Source organism: Coffea eugenioides, chromosome 9 (assembly GCF_003713205.1).
Source record: "Coffea eugenioides isolate CCC68of chromosome 9, Ceug_1.0, whole genome shotgun sequence".
In the NCBI taxonomy this organism is placed as follows: domain Eukaryota; kingdom Viridiplantae; phylum Streptophyta; class Magnoliopsida; order Gentianales; family Rubiaceae; genus Coffea; species Coffea eugenioides.
The window spans coordinates 1,149,141-1,176,832 of NC_040043.1; the positions used below are offsets into that span (position 1 = coordinate 1,149,141).

Sequence of the window (27,692 nt, forward strand, 5' to 3'; positions counted from 1 at the left end):
AATTTTTATAATTGACATTTCCAAATGAAAGGATTAATCCCGAACAGAGCGCTATAAAAGAGAACCTTTCAGGATGTATTGAGATTATTGTGTTGGTCAAATACACTTTACTCCATAGACCTTCGGTGACTATGTAGATATTTCTGAAAGACTCAATTCCACCGATCAATTCCACCTTCATTCTCAAACTGGGAATTTCATTAGGCACTGTGGTAGATTGATGATTGTAGAGGGCTTTTTTGTGGCTTAGGAAACATCATAAAGTCATCCAAGATGCTGGAAGAGGCTAATTGCTATGTTTGTATTTTTTTTTTCTAAAGAAGATTGTTTTTAATGAAGTGGTAGTCAAATCTATGATATTGAATTCTCACTTTTTCGCCCATTAGCTTTGGTATTGGCATTTATTCGAAAGTTTTTTGCCACTTGCATCTTTTGTATTTGGCACATTTTCAACTTCTGTTATAGTGCCTAATCCTTTTGTTATAGCCTAAACCTCTCTTTAGATTTCTGACAATTTTGCGTAGCATTACTGGTGTTTTGAGTATTGTAATAATGTAAATTCCTATAACAATAAGTGAAATTAAAAGGTCGTGGAAAATGTAGCCAAGTGATATCAGAGTCAAGTATTCATAGTTTATCCTTTTGAGCCGGACACAAAAATGAGTTATATTTTTTATCAAAAAATGGGCATTTAAATGTTTCAAAATTTGGAAAAAGGAATGGCCCTCATCAGGAATGGCCCTCATCGGCTTGAAAGCAAAAGATCTAAAATTGTCCATTTGATTGGTAACTCCCATATCACCATTGTTTTGTTTCCGGTGAAAGGACAAGATAAAATGGCAACTATTGACGCATAAAATAAGAATCTGTAAAGAAGTCAAGAGGAAAAATAGTCTATCAATAACAGTTAGAAGTGAAATTAAGTCTCTAAACGCACAGGATAAGCAGAAAATTTTAACAATATTACACACTTCTCTTGTGGATTAGTTTAGCATTAAAAATTTAGAATCTTTGTAAACATGCGCTAAACCTGCCTTTTATCTAGCCATTAGGGCAGGGAGTCAGACTAGAAGAACCAATTTTAAATGGCATCTTCTATTTGAGCCATTAATAAGAATTGAGCCTTTTTTTTTAGATAAGAATTGAGCCTTATTTAATTTTGTCTGTGAAAATTCAAATTCTCACCATTAAAGTTGTAACATTGATAATAAATAATAATATCAAAATTTTTGTTGTGGGCCACCTTCACTCTATTCGTATACTTATTCTGTGGTCCCCCCCTCCCCCACACAAACACCAAAAAAAAAAGCCTTGAAAGGGTGATGTGTAGAAATATATGTGTATGAATTTTAATTCGAATCTCTAGGATTTACAAGGTGTGGTGGGTTAAAATTTAGAGTACATGAGAACTATTCTGATTTGAGGATTTTTAGAAACCCAATCACAGTTTGCTCGATAAATAATTTTAATTAATTTATCCAAATCATTGCCCACCTACACAACTTATCCATTTACCTACTAATTGCAACTTTTTTGACACACTATCTTTTATTTTCTGTTTCCATCTATGGCTCAAAAGTAGTTTTATTATGCATGACATGGATTCAGTAAAGACTCACTATGAAAAGGATTACAAGTCCTTAGGTACCCATAACGGGATTGGTGAATATTGTGAGATAACTTTTTATTATTACAAATTAAGGGCGATCAATCAGGTGCAAAGAAAAGAAATAAGAAAACAAGGAGTGAGATAGTAATTACTACTTTTTCTAATGAGTACTCTATGAACACCACTACAAATTTATAACCTAATGAGATAATCAAGAAGAAGGTTGCAATCTTGCTTAGAGAACATGCATACACCATTAAGTCCCAGGACACAGGGGACTCGTGTACTGAAGCTTGATCTTTTTCAGCGCAACAAGAACATCTTGTATGCTGCTTCTCTCTTTTGGAGACTCCATCGTGCAGCCCAGAGCCACTTTCATGATTGAGGCTATGCAACTTAGCTTTTCACCAATACATTTATCACTCTCCTTTAGCAAATTAGCATCGATGACATTAGCTAATCCATTAGGTATTGAATTAGCAACCTAGCTCTTCAGGCTCAATTTTTCACCAAATATTTCACTGTTGGGATTTGTTCTTGTGAAGACTTCCATTATCATAATTCCAAAACTGTAGATGTCACATTTTGCTGATACCAATCCTTCCAACCCATACTCTGCAAGATGCATATAAATTCATCATGTGTTCTTAAATTGATTGTATTTTTATAATTTGGAACTTGCGACAACAACAATTGGGGAAATAGTAATTTAGCTGTGTTAGAAAATTCTTCACCTTGTGCGAGATAGCCAAGTGTGGCTAGTGTTTCGGTGTATGTGATGCTGTTCTCTGTGCCCAAAAACTTTGTAAGGCCAAAATCACTTAGATGGGCAACCATTTCTTGATCCAGCAGCACATTACTCGGTTTCAGATCACAGTGAATTACTGGAGTTGCATACTCATAGTGGAGATATTGCAATGCAGATGCCACATCAATCAATATGTCTAATCTCTGCATCAAATCCAGAAAATAGTTGTGCGAGTACAACCACTTCTCAAGACTCCCATTAGGCATGAACTCAAGAACTAATGCCTTAAACTCAGGGTTAGAGCAACTGCTGATGACTCTTGTGAGGTTTCTATGGCGAAGATTGCGCAGCACTTCACATTCTACATCAAAACTCCTAAATGCTCCTTCAACTTGTAAATTAAATACTTTAACAGCCACGACCCTTCCATCATCAAGAGTGCCTCTATAAACAGATCCAAAGCTTCCAGCCCCCAACAAATTGCTTTCATTGTACCCATTAGTTGCTTGTAGAAGTTCAAAATATGAAATTCTTTCTGGCATTGCAACTAAGGATAAATTGGCTCCATTGGGATGTTTATCTTTCCTTCGATATCTTAGGTAAACAAATCCAAAGGACAAGGCTCCCATTGCTATTATCACCCCTAGTAGAATATAAATCATTCGACGCACTTTTTTTGTTCTCGATCTGTGAGCTGAAATATTTGGGCATGGAGGCACATGAAACCTTTGAGCTCCACAGAGTCCTTGATTTGAAGTGAACGATTGGGCAGTGAAGCTCATAAAAGGCCCTCTGGAAGGAACTTCACCACTTAAATTGTTAAAAGAGACATTGATATATTTAAGATACCGAAGGTTCTCCATTGACATTGGAATTGATCCAGAGAGAAAGTTATGTGATAGATCCAATGATTCCAAGCTTAACATCTTACCAATCGACTTTGGGATTGATCCTTGCAATTTGTTGTGTGCTAAAGAAAGATTTTGCAGGTTCGGCATATCTCCAATTGAGTCAGGAATGCCACCTGAGAGCTGATTGGTTGACAAATCTATCCGATTTGCCATCTTCATGTTCATAATTGCTTGCGGCAGAGATCCACTCAGCAAATTTGAGGAGAGGTCAAGCTCCAAGAGATCTTTTAGGTTCCATATTTCTTCAGGAGAGGTCGAATTTAGTCCATTATAACTTAGGTTAAGATACCTTAGGGAAGTAAGATTTCCCAAGCACCTTGGAATTGAGCCCGTAATTTGATTTTGTCCAAGATTTATTGTATTCAAGTTGTGCAAAGCACAAAGAAAATATAAGAGGACGTTGCTTAGTCCGTTCATACTAAGATCAATCAGTTGAAGCTCTTGCAAATCTATTATCCTAGCTGGCAATGACCCAGTTAACTCATTGTTGGATAGATCTAACTGGATCAAACTACTCAAGTTTCCAATTCCATCTGGAATTCGGCCCTCGATTTTACAATCTGCTGCAGTTAACCTCTCGAGGGAAGTTGAAAGGTTACTAACCGAATGTGGAAGGATCGTATTTAGTGGATTGTTACTCAATAGTAAGTATGTCAAATTTTTGCAATTTGTCCATGAAGTGATGAAGCTCAACTCTGGAGATGAGGAGTCACTCACTAATAGGTTGTTGCTTACATCCAGCACTTGAAGGAACCTCAGATCTCCCATGGAAGTGGGAATTGGACCCGTGAAATTGTTATAAGAAAAGCCTACTCTATGAAGTTTAGAAGAATTTGAGATTGAGTTAGGTAATACTCCATAAAAGTAATTAAGGTCGAGGTAAAGCTCTTCTAAATTGGGAAGCCTGTGATATAATGTTGATGGAAGATTGCCTGAAAGTTGATTTCCCAAAAGAGACACAATAAGTAACTTTGAGAGGTTGAAGATCTCTGTTGGTATGGAACCACTTAAACTATTGACTTGCAAGGTGAGTTGTTCAAGAAAGTACAAGTTACAAATCTCCCGTGGTATTACACCTGTCAAAGTAATATTGAACATATACATTAAACCATACAAGTCTCTATTTTTTACTCGTTAATAATATTTATATTTATATGAAAAGGTATCGAAATACTGAGGTACAATAAATGTAGGTGTGTATATTCACATTACAATTTAGACGTAATTATGTTAAAATTTTGTCGTACCTGATAACTTGGCATATCGAGTATCTAGTTTTTTCATCATAGTTGAATTACCAATTTCTTTTGGAAATTCACCTGCAAAATGCAGATAAAGTATAAACAGAAACAAGTTGATATCTTTGATTTGAAGGAAACTAAACTGAGTAAAATTATTGGGCCTAAAGCGGAAAGTAGGCAAAGCCGCCCCCTCCAGATTTTGAAATCGGCTCCATTCAAATCAAAAAGATATTTTTAAAGAAACTGCATTCAAAAATCATAATTCATTCTTTAAAATCTTTTTTGCTATTACTGGAACCCTCAAGAAAATAACGATATAAGAACATGTTTTGGCCGCTAGCTTCCATCAGGACCCAACTATTTTTTTTTGGGGACCCAATTCTTATTTATATACTGCATATATTCCTTATCTTTGTAGCTGTAAAGGAAAAAAAAAAGTTCTGAAAATCTTCAGCACTTGGTATTTCTGCTGTTGTTTTCCTATACAATTGGAATGTAACAAACCAAATTTTGGATTTCGATCTGCATAAACTATAAATTAGAACAATTCATTTGATATGCATTTGTCCACATATGGCCGAAAGGATTAGGATCTTACCTTCTAAATAGGTGTGACCCAAATATAGGAACTCAATCTTCTTCAGGTCTCCAATTTCTTTCGGTATGGAACCTCTAAATTCGTTGTGAGATAAAGAAAGCGCCTGAAGTTCTGAACATTGACCCAAACTTGATGGTAATTGACCATTTAGCTTATTTAGTGACAGGGCAAGGAACCTTAGTCCCCGAAGATTGTGACATATATCACTTGGGATATCTCCAGGTAGGCCATTACCCGTTAGGATAATCGCTTGCAGCGAGGAAATATTGAAAATCCCTGTAGGAATGTTTCCTTGCAGAGGGTTGAACGACAGATTTATCTCCTCCAGCTTTGTCAGGTTAGAGATGGAAGAAGGGATAAGACCAGTGAAACTATTGTTTCTAAGGGACAAGCGACCAAGTCGGGAAAATGAACCAATCCACTGGGGGAACTCTCCTACAAGATTGTTGAAGCTCAAATTAAATAGTTTTAATCGGCGCAATCCAGCAAACTCATGTGGCAGCTCTCCATGGAAGTTGTTCATACTCATGTTAAGAGAGACGAGAAATGAGAGATTTCCCAGTTGTGGAGGGATGATGCCCATAAGACCCATGTTTGAAATGTGTAAGGCAGTCACTCTACGATGACGAGAGCCACAAGATACTCCAATCCAATCACACACTGAAGAGCTAACAGACCAGTTTTTGGCCAAGATTTGTTGGGGGTCAACTGAAATGTGAGCTCTCAAGGCAAGAAGAGATGACTGATCAGTGGTAATATTGGTCGGGAACATGGCGAAGGAAGCTGAAAGAAAGCATAACAGCACAAGTCCAAGTGGGGAAAGGTGGTGAAATTTCTCCATGGCTAATGTTGCTACATGAAGGAGGGGGAGGGATCGCATTATATAGTGGTCTCAGCAGTATGGATTAAAGAGGAAATTGATAGGGAAGACTGCAGGTACGTGGCTCTCGTCCTACCTAAACATCCCTTTGGACATGATTAACTCATTAGGACTTGGGATCAATTGTGACCACTACAGTAATATGTACAAAACTTGCCTAAATGATCAATTCAATAGCCTTCTTAATTTTGCAAAAACACTGGCAAACAGTTGCCTAAACAGTTGCTTCTTAATCTCCTTATAGTTTGCGTGAATATTTGCTTTATTCCCTTATAATTTTTATATTTATTCACATATTCTCCGTATAGTTTTATGCAAGGTAGTTTGACTAAAACTTTTTGTGGAGTGTTCCTTCATATACAGTGAGTCCAGAGACCATTCCCACTATTGACAAGTCTTCCTTCAATTTATGAGGAAAAGGAAATGAATTCCCTTAGAAGTAGTTTCAAAGAAATTCACTTGATTTGCAGAGATGTCACAGTTCAGGGAAATTCACTTGACCTCTTACAGTTTTAGCTGCACCACAACTTTTGTCAAGGGCTCATATATGTTGACTCCTGAGACCATTTCGACTATTCATCATTGCTCATAAGTCTTGCTTCAGATTTTGATGTTTTCTGGATTGTATCCCAAGTTAAAAAAAAAGAGAGGAGAAATAGTGCATAGGATAGCTATTGCAACATGTAACTCTGCCACTGCACTTCCAAGAAGTGTCATACGGACTATTGAGCAATAATATTGGCGAAGGATTTAATATTAAAATTCAGGCACTGTTTGGTTTCAAGAATTCACTGAGAAAAATGAAAATGAATTCCCATGGAGAAATGTTTCAAAGAAATTTACTTTTATTTTCCTCATCTATTAGAGTAGGCTTCCTTTATTATTTTTGTTTCTCTTTGTCTGTTCTGAGGGAATTGCTGGGTTGGAAGGCTCGGATGCAATTCATTGCTCTGGTTATGCCTCGTTTAGTTTCATTTCTCTTGTAACAAAATAATTCCTAGAGTCGTTAATGGATTCTGTGAATATTTAAACACACTATTATGTTAGTCTTGTTACCAAAAACTAATATAAAGCCACTTTTTTTTTTTTTTTTTAAAATACACTTCATTTAGTGGTACTTTTTCTTCACACATGTCAATATACTGAGTACAAATGTATAATAATCTGAAAAGTTATGCTAGGCAAACATTACTATTTATGATGATTAACAGATAGAAGAAAATGATAATAAAGTAGGTACTGAGTACAATAGAACTATGACCCATGGGTCACATTTTTTCTTCAAGTAATGTTAAGCATTTGTATTGGAACCTCCAAACCAAAATATTTCATACTCTTAAACAAACAAATTAAGTTTAACAACTAGGAATTAAATGTAAAAGCTAAACTGAACCAAAACTATTGCGTTGACGAAGCTGTTGCATTTGATGATGTTCATTGTTGGCAGTACCAATCCTAACTTGAATTCTACAAATGCGGATGCTTTGAACAAGGAATTGAGCGTGGTTTTCACGGAAGTAAAAAGTGAAAGCTTTCTAACAAAAAGAAGAACTACCAAGTAGCACTCAAGAATGGGCCTCTTCATGCGTGGGAAGGCTGGAGAAACACCTCCAAGATTCCATGCCTGGACTCCGGTGAGTTGACCTTCAATTACTATGCAGAGATCCGGTATTGTAATGTTGTTGTCTTACGGTACTTGCACCAATTAACTCTATATTTACAGATACTACTTCTATGCAGAGAATTTGCCTAATTAACCATGTTGTTTTACAAAAATATTGGACAAAGGCTGCTTCTATAGTTCAAGAGTCATTAATAAATAATTAGTTCGTACTTCAAGAAGCAAAAAGGGATTTTGTCGATGATAATTATTATGGGGTTTTTTTTTTTTTTGGTAAAGACTTCCATCATCATAATTTTAAAACTATAGAAATCGCATTTTGTGAAATACTAATCCTTCGAATCCATACTCTGCAAGAAACATATACACTCATATTGTGCCCTTAAATTGACTAAAATTTTACCACTGGGAAAGAGGTAATATAGGCGCGGAAAAGAATTCTTCACCCGGTGCTAGATAGCTAAGTGCTGTTAGTGTTTTTGTTAGAAAATAATTCAACCAGGCCTTATGTATTAGTTGAGGCCACGTGTCATTAGGAGATTGGTTAGTAAAGTGAGTTGTGGTCATTATGGGATTAGTCCTAAACTAGTGGTGTTAGTAGATGTGTTAGTAGCTGTCAGGCGCATACTGCCTCTGCTCGTTTGTTTTGGGTGTGAAGATGTACTGTAGCTGCAGCCTCGTTTGAGTAATAGAAAATTTCCATTTGCCTCGTATATCGATTTCTTGTGATTGTTTCTCCGAGTTTGTGTTCGTTTATCAATTTTGGGTCCATCAGTTCTGGTATGTATAATGTTGTTGTCCTCAACCAGCAACTTTGTAAGACCAAAATTACTTATATGGTTAATCATATAATGATCTAATATGAATATATGGTAATGTCATTATTACTTGGCTTCAAATCATGATGAGTTACTAGAGTTGAATACTTGTAATGAAGATATTGCAATGCACTTGCGATAGATGTAGTTAATGTAACCTGTTAGGAAAATATAAACCAACCAATCACATAGTTTATATATATATTACTAGCAGTAAACTTTGACTGGTATGTATCAATCTTTATTAGCAGAAAAAATGATATGTATCAATCTTTGCCCAGATGATTGGTAAAGTTGTTGAGGGATTTTTCCAAGGTGTGCCAAAGGAGTATTCATTAGCACTCCTAAATAATATCTTGTAAATACAACAATTAATAACAATTTTTGCACTGCTTGCAATTTAGACACTTTCCCAAATTAAGTACGTTATTTGAAAAATTTACACCTAAACCCCTCATAATGAGTGCATTGAGCACATTAGCCAAATCGAAAGTTAAGATAATCAGTCTTTGCTCGATATAGTTTTTCCTTTCTATGTGGTTGTCCAATGGTATTTACACCGATTAACTACGTGTTTACAGGTGTTGCTTCTATGTAGTGAATTTGCCTGAATAAGTAACCATGTTATTTTTTCAAAAACAATGGCGAAAGTTGCTTTTATAGTTCAAGAGTCATTAGTAAAGAATTAGTTAGTACCTTAAGAAACAAAGAAAAGTAAACTTGGAAATTTGGCAAATCTTTGATGCAAATTAGTACTAGTTTTGATTTTACTTACTTATTATTTAGCTTTCTTGTTCATGTCCTCCATATTGAACAAAAAAAATTGTCAAAACGAAGAAAGAAAAGATTGTCAAAATGAATAAAAAAAAAAAATCTTCTCTTGTTACTTCTTGGGAAACTTGGCCCTTATCGTTCTCTTTGCCCGTTACATTATGATAAACAGCAAGAAAATAAAAAGTTTGTATGGGACAACGACTAGAGTCGAAACTCCTCTCTCCATGGAGTAAATGGTAATTTTTCATATTATGATCCAAAAGTTGTTTCTTTTTCCTCTAAAATTTTTAATTCCATTGTTCTAGTAATTAACTTTATTTATCGCTAATAAGGCATTGATCTAATAATCAAAATTCCTCCTAGATTCCATACGAGGTCATTATGCTAGAGAGGCAAAACTGATTGTTCCTCAACTATTCTGAACGACGACTTTGAACAATAGACATGACTTCTACTCGTCCACATTAATTTTGCAATTAATAGATGACAGATACGTTTGGAAATTATACAAGTAGCATCTTCTATGAATTTGGAAAACCTGCAAGTTCTCAGTATTTTGCAAAGGTTGTTTTAGGAAAACATTGGCAAAAAGTAGAGGTGGCAAATCAACCCACTTAACTAAATTTACCCATACCCGCCCATGAATAGATGGGTATGGGTATCTTAAATTTTTGTATATGAGTATAAATGGGTTACCCAATAATACTCATTTAATAAATGGGTATTATTGGGTAACCCATCAAACCTAATTAACCCATTTAGAATTCTCTTCCCCCCAAGTCTCTTCTTTTCCCCCCCACCCATTTTTTTTTTTCAAATTTTTCATTTTGCCATGATGTTAACTACTTTTGTTTCATTATTATTATTATTATTATTATTATTATTATTATTATTATTATTATTATTTGTTGATTTTATCTTATTATTTTATTTTTTCTTAGTTTGTTAACTTGCTCATTTTTCAGCATTACCAATTTATGATAAATTTTAGCCTATTTTCTTATCTTTCTAAAATGAAATTTTAAATTTATATATGAAAAAAATGTTAGGGGTTCAAAATTTTTGGATTAAGTTTTTATATTAATTTTTATAGAACTTAGTTCAAATTTTTATATTCTTATTATTCAATTATTAAATAATAGGTAATTTTGTGACATAGAGTATAAATGAAAAAAATTGGTAATTAAGTTTATTGAACATTATAAGTAAATATTTAAAACTAATGATGGGTACAAAGAGTGGTATAAATCGATAACTTAGTTTGCAAAAATGAATTTAAATGAGTTTATAAAAATTTAAAATAAATGGGTTATAAATGGGTAATTGGGTTACCCAATTCATTTTTTGACTTACCCATTTATACTCATCTAATTAAATGGGTATAAATGAGTTGACTCACTTATACCCATTATCCATTTTACCCAACCCAAACCCGTCCAAGTCACCCATTTTGACACCTCTAGCAAAAAGGTTGTTTCTATAGTTCAAGAGTCATAAATAAAGAATTAGTTAGTACTTCAAGGCAAGAAAGTTAAACCTAGAACAAGGACGAAAATGGGGGTTAGGAACCACCATTCCAAAGTCTTCAAAATTCATGTTTTTCTCCCTTTGAAATTTGGAAAGATTTTAAACACTTTAGTTACAAACTAAACCTTATGTCCGTGCAAAAAATTTTAGAAACTTTCATCTTGATCCAAATATTATAAATATATGAAGTCCAATTCTGCAAGATAATTTATTTTATCCCATCGATGATTTGGAAGTTGAGCAATCTTGAAGAGTACATAATTTCTAACGAAAAGGAAGAACCAATAAGTGGTGCACATGACTGAAACTTTTCAAGGACAAAGTTATTTGTCACCTTCAAATACTTAAAGTCTTGGTGATTATGCAAGAAACTAAGGTGATGGTTCCTCGCCTATTTTGAACGATGACTTTGTATAGAAATTTGGAATATAGAACTTCATCTCATCGTGCAGGAAACGCTAGAAAATCAATGACGCCTCAACCCCACAAATGGAAGAATAATCGAATTTGTGGTTAATAACGTTGGTGATATCTCGAAAGAATAAGACAATACAATCAATACTACCGAGCAACGGGACTGGACTTCTACTCATCCATGTCAATTTGCAATTAATAGATGAGAGATATGTCTGCAAATCATCTTAATAGAAGAAGCCATGAATTTACCCATATAGCATCTTCTATGGATGGATATTTCTAACGGGTATAGTGGGCACTGGTTAGCAACAAGTGCTCATTTCGTTAGATAAATTATTTATTAATTTGAAAAAATTTGCAGTTCCTGCTCTTATTTCTTTTTTGGCCGGTAAATTCTGTCAAGGCACCAACTGCAGTACCTATAACTAGCACGAAATCTTTCATTATTGGGGGAAGGGTTTATGTCTCAACCACTCCCCCGCTCAAGTCAATATTAAGGCAAAATAACTACAATTAAAATGAATATGGCAGTTCCAGAGGTAGTTGGCAATTATGGGCTCATAAGCAAAATGATTGCAAACTTGTTATTGGGAGGCATGCATATGTATCATTAATCAGCTGAACACTTTTTTTTTTATTATTATTTGTTTGGTTGAGGAAATTGATCAGCTTAACACTTAACCAAGGCTCTGTCTCTACAAATAACTAGTAAGGCCTCACTGTGCTACGCACAGCCAGTGCCCACCTTGAGGTGTTTAAAGTTAGCAAAATTTGATAGAATGTTTGTGAAATAGAGAGAAGTTGTAATATTAGTATTTGAATTTGAATAGATGAATCTAGTCATTTTTCTTGTCAATTTTCTTTTGAGTTGTAATACATTGATATTTTGTTAAAATGTGAGGCATTAATGCTAACTAAAATGATGACCAAGTATACCATGCAATTTTGCTATCAATTTTATTTTAATTAATTTATACGTTGATATTTGGTTTTTATGACAACAAATTTTTTGCCTCTCTTAGTCAAAGTAATGCATTAACATTTAAATGAGAAAAATATATATGTCTTTATTATATTTATATTTCAAATGTTATACTTATATATATTTGTTTTAAAATTATAGCTATAATTTAATTAGCAAATATAAGCAGAAAAATTGAAAAGCAGTGGGATTAAGATTGGATTAATAATGGTTATCATTTTTGCAGCAGTTTTTTGTGTTTCATAGGGGGACTTTATATTAGAATTGGATTCATAGGGGGACAGTTTCATTGCAACACTTTTTAGATTTCCATCTAATATATGTTTGCTGCCTATTTTTAGCAAGCTTTAGATTCTGATTGTTTTGAACTTCATAGGCATCTTGCAAATGTTCTCTATCAATATTTGACAGAGGAATGTTGACTGATTCAATAGAAGATTGCTTCTTCATATGAAAATGATATAAACGTAATCTTTTTGATTTCCATCTAAGGTAAGCCTGCCTTCTATAGTTTTTCTTCTCTAAATGGTTTCCTAAATGTGGCAAGCTTGTAAAAGCAATGTGTTGTAAATTAGACATCATGGCATAGCTGTGTGCAGTAGCCTCTTTGCCATGTAGAACAGGAACAACATGCATGTTACAATTTCCTGATATTGATTAGCATAAAATTTGTTATTACATCCTTTGTCAACCGAGTCAATAATTATGTTAGCTTGTCTAGTTCATTCTTCGTTTCTTATGATTGTCAACATTTAACCCATGATGAAACAGGCATTCAATTACCTCAGCTATGCAATAAAGAAATAAGCAAACATCTTGCACATGAACAAATAGCTTAAACTAACCATGTTACTTGAAAATTCATTAACGGAGCTCACAATCATAAGCACACAGAATATATAATTCAATAATAAGTAACTACCAATGCTTATGAAATTTGTAAATATGAAGCATTAAGAAAGCTTAACAAGCAATTTATCAAACACTAGGCAGGCTGCTTATAAGTAATATGACTAACTTGAAGTAAAGTGATGGTGCAAGTCAAATCTTCAATGCTGAAAGCAATGCTGCAAGGTGAAAACAGAAAACATGTAAAAGAAGCTATATGTTACTAAATGCATATAAATGATGAAGGAAAAGCTAAGAAAAATGGTAGTATTACCAAAGGATCAGAAAGCAAGAAAATGAAGGAAGATTTGTTTCTGGTATGTGTGAACGGAAGAGAAATGAAGTGGGACAACAGCTATCAGTGCATGTAGTAGAGTGGACTGCGCTATTCAAAGCTGCACTATTCAATCTCAACTAATCTTGTACTTTATATTTGAATCTAATGGTTATGAAAAGATAAAGTACAACTGATAACTTATGAAAAGATTGACATTTCTATGGAGTACAACCTAACTCTTACAAAGAAAGCACTTGTCTAATCTGATTAGGTGAAGAATGCTTATTTTTTTTGACTTTGTTACAAACAAACCAGAGTAAAAACTGAACAATCAAACAATCTCTGAGTTGCTTTCTGTGGAATACTCCCAACTGGAATCGATCACTTTGAGAGCTTCTTGAATAGAAATAAGTTGGAAGTGTATTCAACTCTTAACTGGAAATGTTCAACTTTTTACTGGAATTGATATAACTTTAAGAACCAAACGTATAAATGAATTAAAGTAGATTGATAATAAAAATATATAATATATTAAGTGGCAGTGTTAGTTCAATTGTATAACTTTAGATGACAATAAAACAAATGTTAACTTTTCTGAATGATAACTTAATTTGACAAAATTAATTTTAAATGATAATGTTGAAAACTTGAATAGAAATAATTAAATTTTAAGTTAATCTGTCAAATATAAGCTGAAATGTTAATGTAAATATTAATAATTTTATATATAAATTGTATAATAGGATAGGATAAATTTTAAATAATCTTTTGCTTTACATTAACTTTAAATGATAACTTAATTTGAAAATTTTAATTTTAAATGATAATGTTGAAAACTTGAATAGAAAAATTAAATCTTAAGTTAATATGCGAAATATAAGTTGAAATGTTAATGTAAATATTAATAATTCTATATATAAATTGTGTAATTGAATTATATCTGTTCAAAATGTAGAGGTTGAAAAATCTGCTCAAAATAATGCAACCTTATAAAAAAATGTTAAATGCAATCTAATTTAAGTCATTGAGCACATCTAATGCAATGCCAACTTCATAAGACAATGTCAAGTCCATAGATAGACTTTTGCTTTACATTAACTTAAAATGATAACTTAATTTGACAAATTCAATTTTAAATGATAATGTTGAAAAATTGAATAGAAATAATTAAATCTTAAGTTAATCTGTCAAATATAAGTTGAAATGTTAATGTAAATATATAATTTTATATATGAATTGTATAATAGGATAGCATAAATTTTAAATAATCTTTTGGTTTATATTAACTTTAAATGATAACTTAATTTGACAAATTTAATTTTAAATGATAATGTTGAAAAATTGAATAGAAATAATTAAATCTTAAGTTAATTTGTGAAATATAAGTTGAAATGTTAATGTAAATGTTAATAATTTTTTAGATAAATTGTATAATTGAATTATATCTGTTCAGAATGTAGAGGTTAAAAAGTCTGCTCAAAATAATGCAACCTTATAAACAAATGTTAAATGCAATCTAATTTAGGTCATTGAGCACATTAACTTTAAATGATAACTTAATTTGACAAATTTAATTTTAAATCATAATGTTGAAAACTTGAATAGAAATAATTAAATCTTAAGTTAATCTGTGGAATATAAGTTGAAGTGTTAATGTAACTATTAATAATTTTATATATAAATTGTATAATTGAATTATATCTGTTCAGAATGTAGAGGTTGAAAAGTCTGCCCAAAATAATGCAACCTTATAAAGAAATGTTAAACGCAATCTAATTTAGGTCATTGAGCACATCTAAAGTAATGCTAACTTCATAAGACAATGCCAAGCCTATAGGCAAAGCAAAAGAAAAAGCTCAAAATTCATCAATTGTGCCATGTGTCAGCAAAAGAAGCTGCTACAATAACATTAGCCTTTTGCTTATCTTATAGTATAAGATATATATATATATATATATATACATATATATAGCTATATATATACACTTCCACATTACTGCCCTACCTTCATAAATATATATACACCACACTAATAATGGTGTATATATATAGCTATTTATGAAGGTAGGGCAGTAATGAAGGTTTGGGCTCCCAGTATCTCCGGTGAATTTTCATTAGCATCAGCCTACTGGATCTCTCGAGAGGGTGGAAACAGCTCTTGGCTCTATTCACGGCTTTGGCTTCCCGGGCTACCGCTGAAGGTTTCATTTTTCATGCTGAGATTGGTAGGGTTCCGTTTGCCGGTGATGGACAGGTTGCATAAACTTGGTATCCACGGCCCTTCTTGGTGTTTTTGTTGCTTATATCCATGCCAGGAGTCCATTGATCATATTTTCTGCACTGGGGTGGCGGCAAAGCAGATTTGGGGATATTTCGAAGGGGTTATTGGAGGATTTCGGGATTCCTATACGCTACGACACAAGTTGGTTAGCTGGTGGTTGAGGCCTACTCGAAACCAATATATGCTATATCTGTTCCGTTTATTGCCGGCCTTAATCTGTTGGAATTTGTGGAAGATGCGAAACTCGTTTGTATTTGATGGCCATTTGCGGCCCGTGGCTCAAGTTTGTGCGGCAATCTTTGGGGATCTCAGGGACATTTTTTTCCATAGGTTCCAGGGACACAGGCCCTTTGGTCAGGATTGGCCAGGTTTCTATGGTATGGTGGGTGGTATGCACAGGGTTTCCAGGACCTTGGTGGTTCGATGGAGTTGCCCCGATTCCCTAATGGTAAAGCTCAATTCGGATGGTTGTTCTCGGGGTAATCCGGGAGTGAGTGGAGGTGGGGGGGTGCTTCGGTGCTCGGAAGGAAGGTTTTTGTTGGGATACTCGTGCTTCTTTGGGGAGATGACGAGTTTGCAGGCTGAATTGAAGGCGTTGACTTTTGGTGTTAGATTGGCTATTGCAAGTGGATACTTCGATTTACACTTGGAATCTGACTCTTTCATTCTTGTTCAGATCATTCAAGGGAAGGCTCGGTGCCCATGGCGGTCGCAAGGGGACCTACAAGACTTGCTACAGGTCAGCAGGTTTGTTAGAAGGGTGTCACACTGCTTTCGGGAAGCGAATAGGCCGGCTGATCGCCTTGCCAGTGTGGGTGCGGATTCAGGTCAAACGTTAACATATCATTCTTTGCGGGATTTGCCTTCTTTGGTGAGAGGTGATGTCTCCCTTGATCAGTTGGGTGTTCCAAGCTTGCGTCAAGTTAGGGCGTAGGTTAAGGTTGTGCTAGTAATGGTTTTAAACTCCATGTATGCTCTCCTTGAATTGATCAAATAAATAAGAGAAGTACTTTCGGAAAAAAAAAATGTTCATATAGAGGATTCAAACATTAAATCTAAATTTGCAATATAGATATATGGTAAACAACCACCATCAAATGAAATTTAAGAAGACAATATATAATTGGATATAATTTTTACAAAATAATCAACATAATTGTAAATCTAGAATTCGAAATTGCAATATAAGAGATATGTCTTCAAGTCAATAATCTAGCTTTAATACTCAACACATGAGCAAAGTTAATAGAACTCAAATGCAATACTTGCTTCGTTGTGCTCTCTCTTTAAGTAATCTTCCTTTCTTGTTTCTTTGCACCATTTTTTCCAATTGGCAGTATATCTTTTCCTTTTTTCTGTTTAGACTTTGAATTGATGCTGCACTCCGACTTTGCATATATTTTCTTTGAATAATTCTTTTGCTTTCGGCATCATGTAAAAAGGAAACATATACATAAGTGCCTTTAACATTACAATATAATTGAGAGTTTAGAGCTTAAAATCAATCATTTTTCAATGATAGGCACATTATATTGACACTATTAAGAGATGTACTATAAATTTGGGAATAGAAATATACTTAGTAAAACTTAAAGTACTTAAAAATGATAATCTACTATAGCATGCCAAATTTATTGCATGGTTTTTGTTTACACTTGATTTCATGTATGTGGTAGAATAGAGGTAAATCTACTGAACCACGTGTTTTTAATTTTGTCTGAGGTAATTGTTTTACTCATGGTACTACAGGCTTACACTATTTTATCGAATTTCTTTTATATTAAAGGCATTGAACAAAATTCATTTTCACTCAAACAAGAAAAATACGAGTATATGACATATAGTGTTGAATTGGGTCATTAGTTTACGATAATGTGAGAAAAATAAGAGACTACTAGTAAATTGAAAATTGAAGTAACTAAAACTTGTAGAGTTATGACAGTCCATAGCAAAAAATATGCCTTGATTTCTTCTATGAAGATGGGCCTAGAACTTGTGCTTTAGTTTTGATTTTCTCTAGCCAGTTTTGATTAAAAAAAAAAAAAAACTTGTACATCAAAAGTTAAACTTCCGCAATACGTAAACAGCAGCCAATCACGATTTTTTAAAGAATGATCTGCCAAAAATTTCTTCCAACCTTTATCTAGAAACATCTTTTTCTTGGACCAAAATAGTTTAACAACCCAACAACCACCAAAAGGACCATTGAGAATTATAGTATTGGATGCCCTTTCTCGTATATTCTTCCAACGCTCAGGGGGATTGAACTTAGTTAAAAAAAAAAACTTAAAGAAAATATACTAAATTAGCTAATATAAATAAATGGATAGTTGAATAGTTGTAATAATATTTTAGAGGATCAAAGATACAATATGCCATATATGTGCTAAATATTTAAACAAAAAAAGCACATATTTGTTTACTTTGTTTTGGTTAACCAATCGAGTTGTTATGGCATATTACAGGATAAAATGATTTATAATTGTATTATACTATTTTAGCACAAAAAGAGTAAAGTTAGCTAGCATTTAATTTATTACATGTAACACCATCTTAGTTGTTAAACACATTTTATGTGTTGTCAGTCATTGTTAATAGATTAATAATTTATTTAACTTGATTAATACAAAGATATGTGTTTATACTGGAATATACATATATGCATATGTGCGTGTTTATATATGTGCATACACACACACGTGTGTATGTGGAGTAAATAATAAAATAATAAAAAATAGAAAGAATTATACACATAGCCATATATTAATGTTAAGTATAAATTATTTTTAAAAATTTCACATAGAATAACTATTAATTGATTGTATTCTACCTTAAACTTAAAAAGGAAATGTATGCAAATCAACTCTAAAATTTCAAAAAGGCCCATGCCAATAATCTCTACTATTAGCCAATTCGATTTTTCAATATACAATTTGTTCTTTTTGAGAAAAAAATTGCAATAATTAAATCACTAAAGCTGGTCCAGTTTGAGTGAATTATAAGTTTATTTTCTAACCAATCTTATAATAAATATCATTTGAATAAATTTTTGATATACTAGATTCTTTGAAGATTATATAATAAATGAAAATAACAACAAATAATGATATAAGTAAGTAATTGTCAAAGAAATATCAACATATATCACAACTAATGAATGATGTAAATTTGTATCTTAAGATGATAAATTAAAGATTACCACTTTTTCAATATTAACTCCATGTTCAATAATCTTAAAGAAACTAATTTGATGAAACTTTTGATCTATGTCGCTGATAGCATAAATTGCCTTTGATGAATTTCTCATTTTTTCCTTAATTTGCATAAACTTGAGCTGTGCTATAAAAGATGTTTAACCCTAGAAATTGCCTTGTAGTTTTAAAATGTAAATAAAAAATTCCTTATAGACAAAAATTCTATTCCTGTTGGAGAAGTACATAAGTTATATAATTATCTCATAAGACTTCTTTGTACTTATAAAACTATTATACTAAGAGGAACATGTTACCTATTTTGACATAAAAAATTAGTAATCTAAGTTAGGAATTATATAAAAAGAAAAAAATTTGAACAATTATGCTAATGAATAAGAGTGATAATTAAAAATAAAGATAATATGAAATTTTTATTTTAATAAAAGAGCAATAAAAGTACAACATTTCTTTCATAGAGAAGTAATGAAGGATATTGTACTATAAAAAAGAGTAATTCATTTATTATCATATCTTATGTTACACATATGTCCCTTAGATAGATGTAAGCAAAGTCTTTTCAAGTTAAATGTTTTTAAATTAGTGGAAGCTTTCTTATTTTGAAAATTTTAAAAATATTTTGCATAACATAGCAAAAGTGTTTTTATATCTTGTGATATTCATAATAAAATGGTGGCAAAAATTCGAAGAATGAAGTAGTTTTGGCAATACAAAATTTATAATTCATCATAGAGAGTAATAGTCTATTCAAAATAGGTCATGAAATGGTATATCTATAATACCTTTTATCTGATTGATATAAGTTAAAGTAGATACAATCTAGCTAAAAACAAGAAATTTTTCTTGTTCACAAAATTCTATATGAATTAACTTGCTTTTTTATTAAAGTCGCTCAAATGTTTATGAACCATTAGTAGAAGAATAAGAAAATAAAGAAATAGTCATCTTATGTTAGGACAATCTTCATCAGATATAAGTCACTAAGTTTTGGTGAGTTATTGAGTTTGTTATTCTCATATTCTACTAAGTAGATGTTTTATCTTTTGACCACATGATAAATAAATTACAAAAAAATATGTTTGTTATGTTTGTTTATGGATTTTATTCTTTTACTTTTTTGGTATCAATTGGTTAGAATCCTTTTTGCAATTCCTTTTCTATAATCAATTTCTTCCAATCTATTAATGAACTACCTTATAAAAATTTATATTAATAACTTTATTTTTTATCAATCAACTCACGTCTTTCCTCTTTCTAATGCTCTTTAATTATGTTATTTATTACTAGTATTTGCTTGATTATTTATTACCATTATGAATATCTGGACAAAGTATGCTACATTAATACTTATATAGATAGTTTGTTTTTCCTTCACTCTTTAGAAGATTCATGTACATAGAGTTTTTCCTTTCACTCTTCACAAGAGTTATATATAGTAAAGATCTGTGACCAAATTTGACTAGAAAGAAAAAGGCAGGGATAGGGGGTAAGGGAAAATGATGAGAGAGGATTCTAAAGAAAGGCAGGGACATGGGGAAAAATGTAGAGGGTAAGAAAAAAGAGGTGGAGAGGAAAGGGGAGGAAAAATGAGAGAGGTGATAAGTTGAGATGGCAGGAAAGAGGGAAAAAAATGGGAAATAGGAGGGCGAAGGTAGAGTAAGGTAGCGGGGGAAGGGAAAAAAATGGCAAATTTCAAAGAACAAAAAGAAAAAAATTCAATAAAAATACTCCAAAAAATATCACGCTTTATGTTTTTAACAAACACAGCTATAGTTAAATTATTTTAAAACATCCTAAAAATATAATAATCTAAAAGGATATAAACTTTTAAGTTAACAACTTCAAAGAAAATTTGATAAATCCTCCTCATCTTCCTTATTCATTTTCGAAACTAATGCAAAGGTGGAGAAGCCCTGCTCACCCTTGCATTTATACAAACCCTTGCGTTTATGCAAACACACAAATAGAGTTCAAAGACAAAATTTCGTTTAAAATACTTATCCTAGTTATAGATTGAAGAAGGTAAACATCCAACTGTGTGGTGGATAAGCGAATAAAGATAGGTAGAGTAGATTCGAGTTAATTGAGGCCTTGTGGAAGCTTATTTCATATTAGAATTGATTAGTGGGCTTACATTACCAGTACAAAAATGAGTGGGTTGTAATTGAAGTTTTATTATAGAGTTAATTTTATACATATTGACAGTGTAAGTGAGTTTTAATTGGAATTTTATTGTAGAGTTAATTTTATATTACAGTGACAATGTATACAGAGTCATGATTAGATGTATAAAATATTATACAAAATTTAAATTTTGATCAATTATCATACATTCAACCAAAATAATGCAGATATATTGTAGGTATATAAAAAATTAATCCTTTATTATATGGTTCAAAGATTCTCCCGTAGTCACTCGATAACTATTTTACATGTACATTAAATTAGCAATCCAAACAAGATTCCATTGAACAAAATGAGCCCTTAAACTCAGGGGGTATGGTGTCCAATAGTATGAAATGTCAAATCAATGGTGTACAGCAGATTTTCTTCGAAACTTTTAGGGTCTAAGGATAGTTCTTCGAAAAATAAAGGGGGTGCAGTTTAAATTAACCAATTCTTTCCCACCTTAAAATTACAAGAAAGAAATTGCAGAGAGTCCACCTTAAAATTCCCAACAGGAATTGGACTTTGAGCCTTTGACAGAATCCGGGACAGAGGTGGAAACAGGAAAGGTGGTAGTGGAGAGAGTTGGTGGAAAGTCAACTGCTACTCAAAGTATCCTCTTAAATTCATCATCCCCAATAAGGTTCCCTCTCTATTCATGCCTTTGGCGGAAACCAACATTCTGAAGTAATTATATTGGCATACAAGAAAGAACGTTTGATTCTTGATATGGGTTTTCATTTTTATGGTGGTTTTGGCAGGTGGGTCCTTCTCAAACTGATGCTGTTTGGATTTACACAATCACTTATGGTGGTGGAATTGTGTCGGTATGCACACTCTCCATTTCCTTGCATAAAGAGATATGTATGGTTTTTGTGCATTTCTGTTTTTTTGTTAATACTTGAATAGTCTGCAGTAGTTCTATGTTTTGGTTTGAGTGATTAAATTTGTTGTATGTATAAATAGGGTGATTCTATAATGTGTGATATTTCAGTTGGTGGTGGGTGCACCACAGTGTTAACCACTCAAGCTTCAAAAAAGGTCAAATCTTTGATGCTATGTTCCATCTTATTGTTTTTGTTTTGCGTTTGCTATTAAGTATTGTTGGACTCTGTAATGCTTTATTTTTCGTTCGTTTTTTATGATGCTTGGTTAATTTGGTATACACTATTGGTATATAGGTCTACAAATCCGTGGAATCAAAGTGCTCTGAACAAGTCCTGGAGGTAATCACCATTTTGCTTGATGAATAAGCTAATTCAGCATTTTTTGGTGTTTGTGTTTGATAATGTCTGGTATAACTTTTAACAGTTTCCCCACGACCGTGATTTACCTTTTTTGTCACCGTGGAGTCTAGAATGGTCAAAGAGTATAAAGGAAAATCGGGCCTAGGCTGCATTTGACATGTTAATCTGGGATTGGAGTTGAACATGTCTGTCACCTAATTAAAGGTAGTAATTATCAAGAAACGTTTTCAATGATCTCGTACATGAAATGCTTTTCCAGATGGTGTTTGCTTTTGATTGCCTTCAAAGTTTCTTCAGCTGTTCCTCATGCTTGCAGCATTGTACAAGTTTTATGTGCACTTGATTTTTTTTTGAGAATTTGCTAGTACCATTATGTTACCAACATATTTGTTACTAGCATTATGTTGCCAACATTATTCTGAAGCCAAGTTTTGCATATTTTTAATCAATAAAGTGCTAGAGGGGAAACTGCTATTTTCTTAAATCATATTATGTTTACTTAAAAATTTTGATGTGGGAAACCTGATTCATGAGATGGCCAATTTGTTTTTATAGAAATTATGGACACACTCAAGTTGTCCAGTTGTCTCACTTGTTTATTGGGATACACTTCATTGTTCCTGTTAGATCTGTTCACCAGAAAAGGGTTCCAGTCCTGAATGTTCTATTTCTTTGGACATCATGAAGTAGATCTACTCTTGGAAGATCTTGGGATGGAGGGGATGGTTTGATTTTGAAGTGTAAGAGGTTGGGACAGAATAATATGAACTTGTGGAAAAGAGAGGACGTGCAGGCTAGAAGACAGCTAGAATAAGGATTTTGATTGGAGCTGTACAGTTTAGAAGAGAAGATGGTGAATAAGAAGAAATCCTAGGATGCATTTATGTTCCAAGACAAGTTTAGGTCAAGCATTCAAGGGCCACATGAATCCCTTTTGCAAGTTGTTGAAAGAGCACATGAGTCACACAGCATTAAAACTATTAAAAGCTAATCTATAGATAAGGACCCTGATACAAAAACTTGCTAGATTATTCTACAACGCTTTTCTACCATTCCTAAAGGAACACCTAAAACTTCACCTCATGAAATGAGCTACCTGCTGGAAATCTGGAATCTAGATTCACTGCAAATAAGTAGTATGAGGATGTCTGACTCTGAAGTAATAAGATTCATCCTAGCTTAATTTGATTAACAATATCAAAATTCTAATAGAAAGTTAGTAGTAAAACCATTCTCTAAACTGCTTCCTTCATTTTCTTTGTATTACTTTTCATGAACCTTTAATAGACTCTCGTAGCCCCTTGTTATCTTTAAATCACCTCTTGGATTTACCATTGGATCTGAAATACAAAAATTTACTACTTGATAGGGTATAATTTGTTAGTAAATTTATTATTGATTTCCCCTTCTATCCCTGACAAATATTGTGTTAATTGCTGATATTTACTCATATTTGGTATTTGGAACCAATTTCAGGAGTGAAGCAGAATTTTACCAAAAAGGAGGGACTTGTATGGAAAAATGCAGACTTCTAAGGGCTTCAACCTTTGGGTCCTTGAATTGGTGGGGACCACAAGTTAGTGCAAGGCATTTAGTCATTTGAGCTTTTCAAAGAAAGCAACGTAGAGAGACTTGGAACAACAAGTACTTTGGAGGCTTTGTCCACATGTGCGGGGACCACGGATAAGAAGCATGAGTCATTTGGACTCTAGGAAAAGAAACGTACAAGACTTTGGATTTGGTGTGGGGACCACTCGAGATAGCATTAGACTTCCTTTTGGCTTTAAAAAGGGGAAAACGTACGAGAGGTTGGGATCAATCAATAGTTTTAGTTTAGGCTTTTAGCATAGTTTTTAGTTTTCTTGTCTTAGCTCTTTCGCATGGTTGTTCTCCATTAATGGAGGACTAACCTCTTAATTCTAGTCAAGGGGACAACTGAAGACTTGGTTCAACAATTACTGTGAGATCTAATTTATTTTAATTGTTTCCTTAATTTATTGGTATTTATATGTTTCCTGCTTTTAATTGCTATAGCTCGTGTGAGTGATTGAATAGATGCGCAATATTTAATTATTCACATAGGCTATTTTGCTAAATAGGGATAATTGAATCCGTAATTGTTCGTTATCTTTATCTCAGTAGCAACTGGCATAATTGGGTTTATGTCAGGGGAACATACGATCTAATTTAAACAAACCCTCGTAGCGTGTTTGTTAGTTAGGATTGAGTCTTTCTAATTATTAATGCAATCTAGAAATTAAACTCTACGGTCGTACCTAGGGTTGTTTTTGGGTTAGAGAAATAGTTAACGGTCGTACCTTAACTATCGAGAAAGTAAGGAAAGGTTGGTTGTTTATCGCGTGCATGACAACTATAACTAATCTATTAATAAATGTGGAATTATCTGTGAATCAATGATCAGTGCCTGAACCATTTCTGAAGTGTACCCTTGGCTAGAGTTTTCCCTTAATTATTTCTCTTAATCAATTATTTTCTGCAGTTAATTTATTTAGTTAGCATTTAATCCAAAACCCCCCATACTTTGAACTCTAGAAGAAACTAATTATCCCCAGTCCCTGTGGATTCGACCCTACTCACCACTATATGCAAAATCTGTATTTTTCTCGAGTAGGTATTTATTATTGCACAGGTTCGGCACCTGTCACTACTTTATGCAAGCAAATTTTTCTGATAGGCAACAGGTGGAAGTAAGATGGGTCCGAGACCAAAAAAAAAAAAGGTACAGTGCATGGCTATGAATTGTCTGTGCTGACACAGTGACGGAATTTTCATCTTGGCTTGTTCTTGTTTTGGACCACAAAAAAAAAGGGATATTATGGCTGTAAAAACCTGGGTGTTTCATTCTGCTGCATCAAAAAATAGTGTTATTGGGGAAGAGTACTTTAGCTTCTCAAGCCAAGTTTGTATAATCTAGTATCCCACTTATACAATATCTTTCCTGAGTTTTAAAGCTATTGGTAATTGCAGCTTTTTTTTGCCGCACAGTAGGCAAGAATTGGAAGTGATGCACTTTTGGCTGTGATTCCAGATCCAGTTACATGCTTTTCAACTGCAAAGTATTCTCAAACTCAAGTATTCAAAGTCTTTCCCAGCTTGCTCATTGTTGATTGGATAACTAGTGGCCGTTATGGAAGAGGTGAAAAGTGGGACTTTGAACTTTACAAGAGCACTAACAACATTTTTCTGGAAGCTGATGAGCCTTTGTTTCTTGACACGGTATTGTCATCCTCAAGCCATGTTTTTTAACTATGCTAGCATCACTGGATACTAAGCGTGTGATATTGAAGAGAGTGGTGAAATTGAAGTATTTTAATCTTATAAGAAATTTTTATTTTTTGAACTATTGCTTGCAATAGATTCATGTCAATCTTGAATATCTTTAGATTTTTGTAGAATGTTGTATTTTTTGTTTTAATTTCTTTCGAGCTTTCAACCTGTGGTCATTTAATGTCCTTTTAGTCAATTTATGCATATGCAGGCCTTAATCCTGGGAATATATGTCATGTTGGATAATAGAATATTGTAATCATGGCAACTGCAGTTTACAGGAACATGGTAAATTAATTTTGTCAAACAACTTTGAGCAAATGTTGATTAGATGCCTTAATGATAGGAAACATCTTTGAGATGAATTCCCAGAAAAGAAAAAAAAAAGAAGATCTTTTGGATGAAATTGCTTTATTCTGATGGACTGAGCCTGGAGAATGTGTTTCTCCATGGCAATTAATGTTGGTATTAGTTGAAATAATCAAATCCAAATATCTCATGGAGATATAAGCTTCAGATCTTCAAACTGATTTACCTGGAACTTTGGTGCACTTTTTGAACTTTGGGTTGCTTAAAGATCATCCAGCACTTTGGCATGGACAGGTATTATGTTACCCAGGCTTCTATTGTCTTCAACATGGAGATCATTTAGCTAATTTTTTTCCTCTATCAGGAATCGTTTGTTTTCCTTTTTCACACATGAATAATCATTAGTTGTTGGTGAAGTCTCAGAATGCTCTCTGCATTTGGGTTTCTTGACTTCCTTGCGTTGGGAGACTCTTGCTTTTGGTATTTTCTATACATCCGACTCTAAAACAAACTCATTTTGTTTCTTTACATCTGAACTAATTAGAGAATGTTGATCCAAGAATGGTTACCTTTAATTCAGTTCTCTTCTCTGAAGTTTTTCCTTCTAAAAGATTGACTCTGTTGTATCTAGATGATGGTTATCCTTCTCATTTAAATGGCTCAGATTGTTTTACTTTGATCACAGATATTGCTAGAGCAGGGAAGGTATAGCAGTATTGCTGAACGGATGCAATATTATCAAGTAATTGCGATGGTTATACTTTTGGGGTACTTTTATTCTTTATATGATTATTTCCTTTCCACTACTTAGTTTTGGTTAACTGAGAGACTACAAATCTTTTTAATTTTGGGCCAAAGCTGAAGTTCATTCAAGACCAAATTCAGGAAAATGTGAAAAACTTGATGTCTCAGCAATTTTGTATTCCTTCAAGTAGCTCTGGACGATATGGAGATATCGATGACAATCCTTTCTTGACCAGACCCAGCTTTTTGGCCTCCTGCAGCGTCTTTGGTCAAAAGGTAGATTTTTTTCACATGGGTGTTAGTTTTCTTGCACTAGTAGGCTCTTTTTACAGTCAATATTCAATAGGTTGTGTTCCAAGGAAATTTTATTTTAGTTGCTTGTTTAATACCACTGACTAATCTGCAAGGCTTTACGTCTACAATTGCAGTCAGGGTCTTCTACTAGTCGTGTCATATACGCTTGAAGATCCTCATGGAATTTTTAATGTCTTTGGATAGCTCTTTGAGAATCTTATGCTAATCAGTGGGTGACACGACATGATTTTGCTATTTTTTTTCCTTTTATATGTTAATCTTTCATGGATCATCTTATGCCTTGTGGAAGCTTGATTTATGTATAGCCTAAATCTGCCTGTCAAAATTTTGCCTGTCTCCATTACATGCACAGATGGTTAGACTTGACAATTGACAAGCTTTCCACCTTTTAGTCATGCTTTCTCTTGAACTCCTCATTGTAAAAAATGCTTCTTTTCTTAAACTGAAGTAACATTTTCTGTAAGAATGTTTGGCATAGCTTCTGAAATTTCTGATTCCTCTATTCTGACATTGGTGTAGTGAAAATTCCATCTCTACGTTGTCATCATCAAGTCAGACAAATTTAGCTTTTGTACAAATTGTTTCATGCGTCAAATTTTGTTTAACTAAATTGTTACATTCTTCATTTGAGGACATGTCAACTCCCTGTTTTCCGCAGGGAAGAGGTGTTGTGGTTCGAATTGCTGCAATGACGACTGAGTCAGTTTACAGTTTTTTTTCAATGTCAGTTGTCTGGCCTGGACTCACTGCTTTGTGTGGCGCCATATCGATGATTGTGGAGGGCCTTTTTGTTGCCTAGGAAACATCATAAAGTCATCCAAGATGCTGGAAGAGGCTAA

General features: G+C 33.3%; 1 protein-coding gene and 1 pseudogene across 1 annotated transcript; one reads left to right on the top strand and one right to left on the bottom strand.

Annotated features, from left to right (window-relative positions):
• Positions 1–2,093: 2,093 nt before the first annotated feature.
• On the bottom strand, positions 2,094–5,948 carry LOC113783213 (receptor kinase-like protein Xa21). The gene is made up of 4 exons (XM_027329289.1): positions 5,108–5,948; positions 4,516–4,587; positions 2,344–4,344; positions 2,094–2,224 (listed from the first exon to the last, which is right to left on the bottom strand). Exons 1-4 carry the CDS (start codon positions 5,946–5,948, stop codon positions 2,094–2,096), a joined length of 3,045 nt encoding a protein of 1,014 aa, XP_027185090.1.
• Positions 5,949–20,314: 14,366 nt separating this feature from the next.
• LOC113783215 lies at positions 20,315–26,605 on the top strand (annotated as a pseudogene).
• The last annotated feature ends 1,087 nt before the right edge of the window (positions 26,606–27,692 follow it).

Bases quoted from the DNA above. Each gene is read 5' to 3' on its own strand.
- LOC113783213 (XM_027329289.1), bottom strand. From the start codon at position 5,948: ATGGAGAAATTTCACCACCTTTCCCCACTTGGACTTGTGCTGTTATGC. The intron at 4,345-4,515 runs GTACGACAAAAT...TTACTTTGACAG, and splicing joins TCGATATGCCAAGTTATCAG to GTGTAATACCACGGGAGATT. The intron at 2,225-2,343 runs GTGAAGAATTTT...TGCATCTTGCAG, and splicing joins ACTTGGCTATCTCGCACAAG to AGTATGGGTTGGAAGGATTG.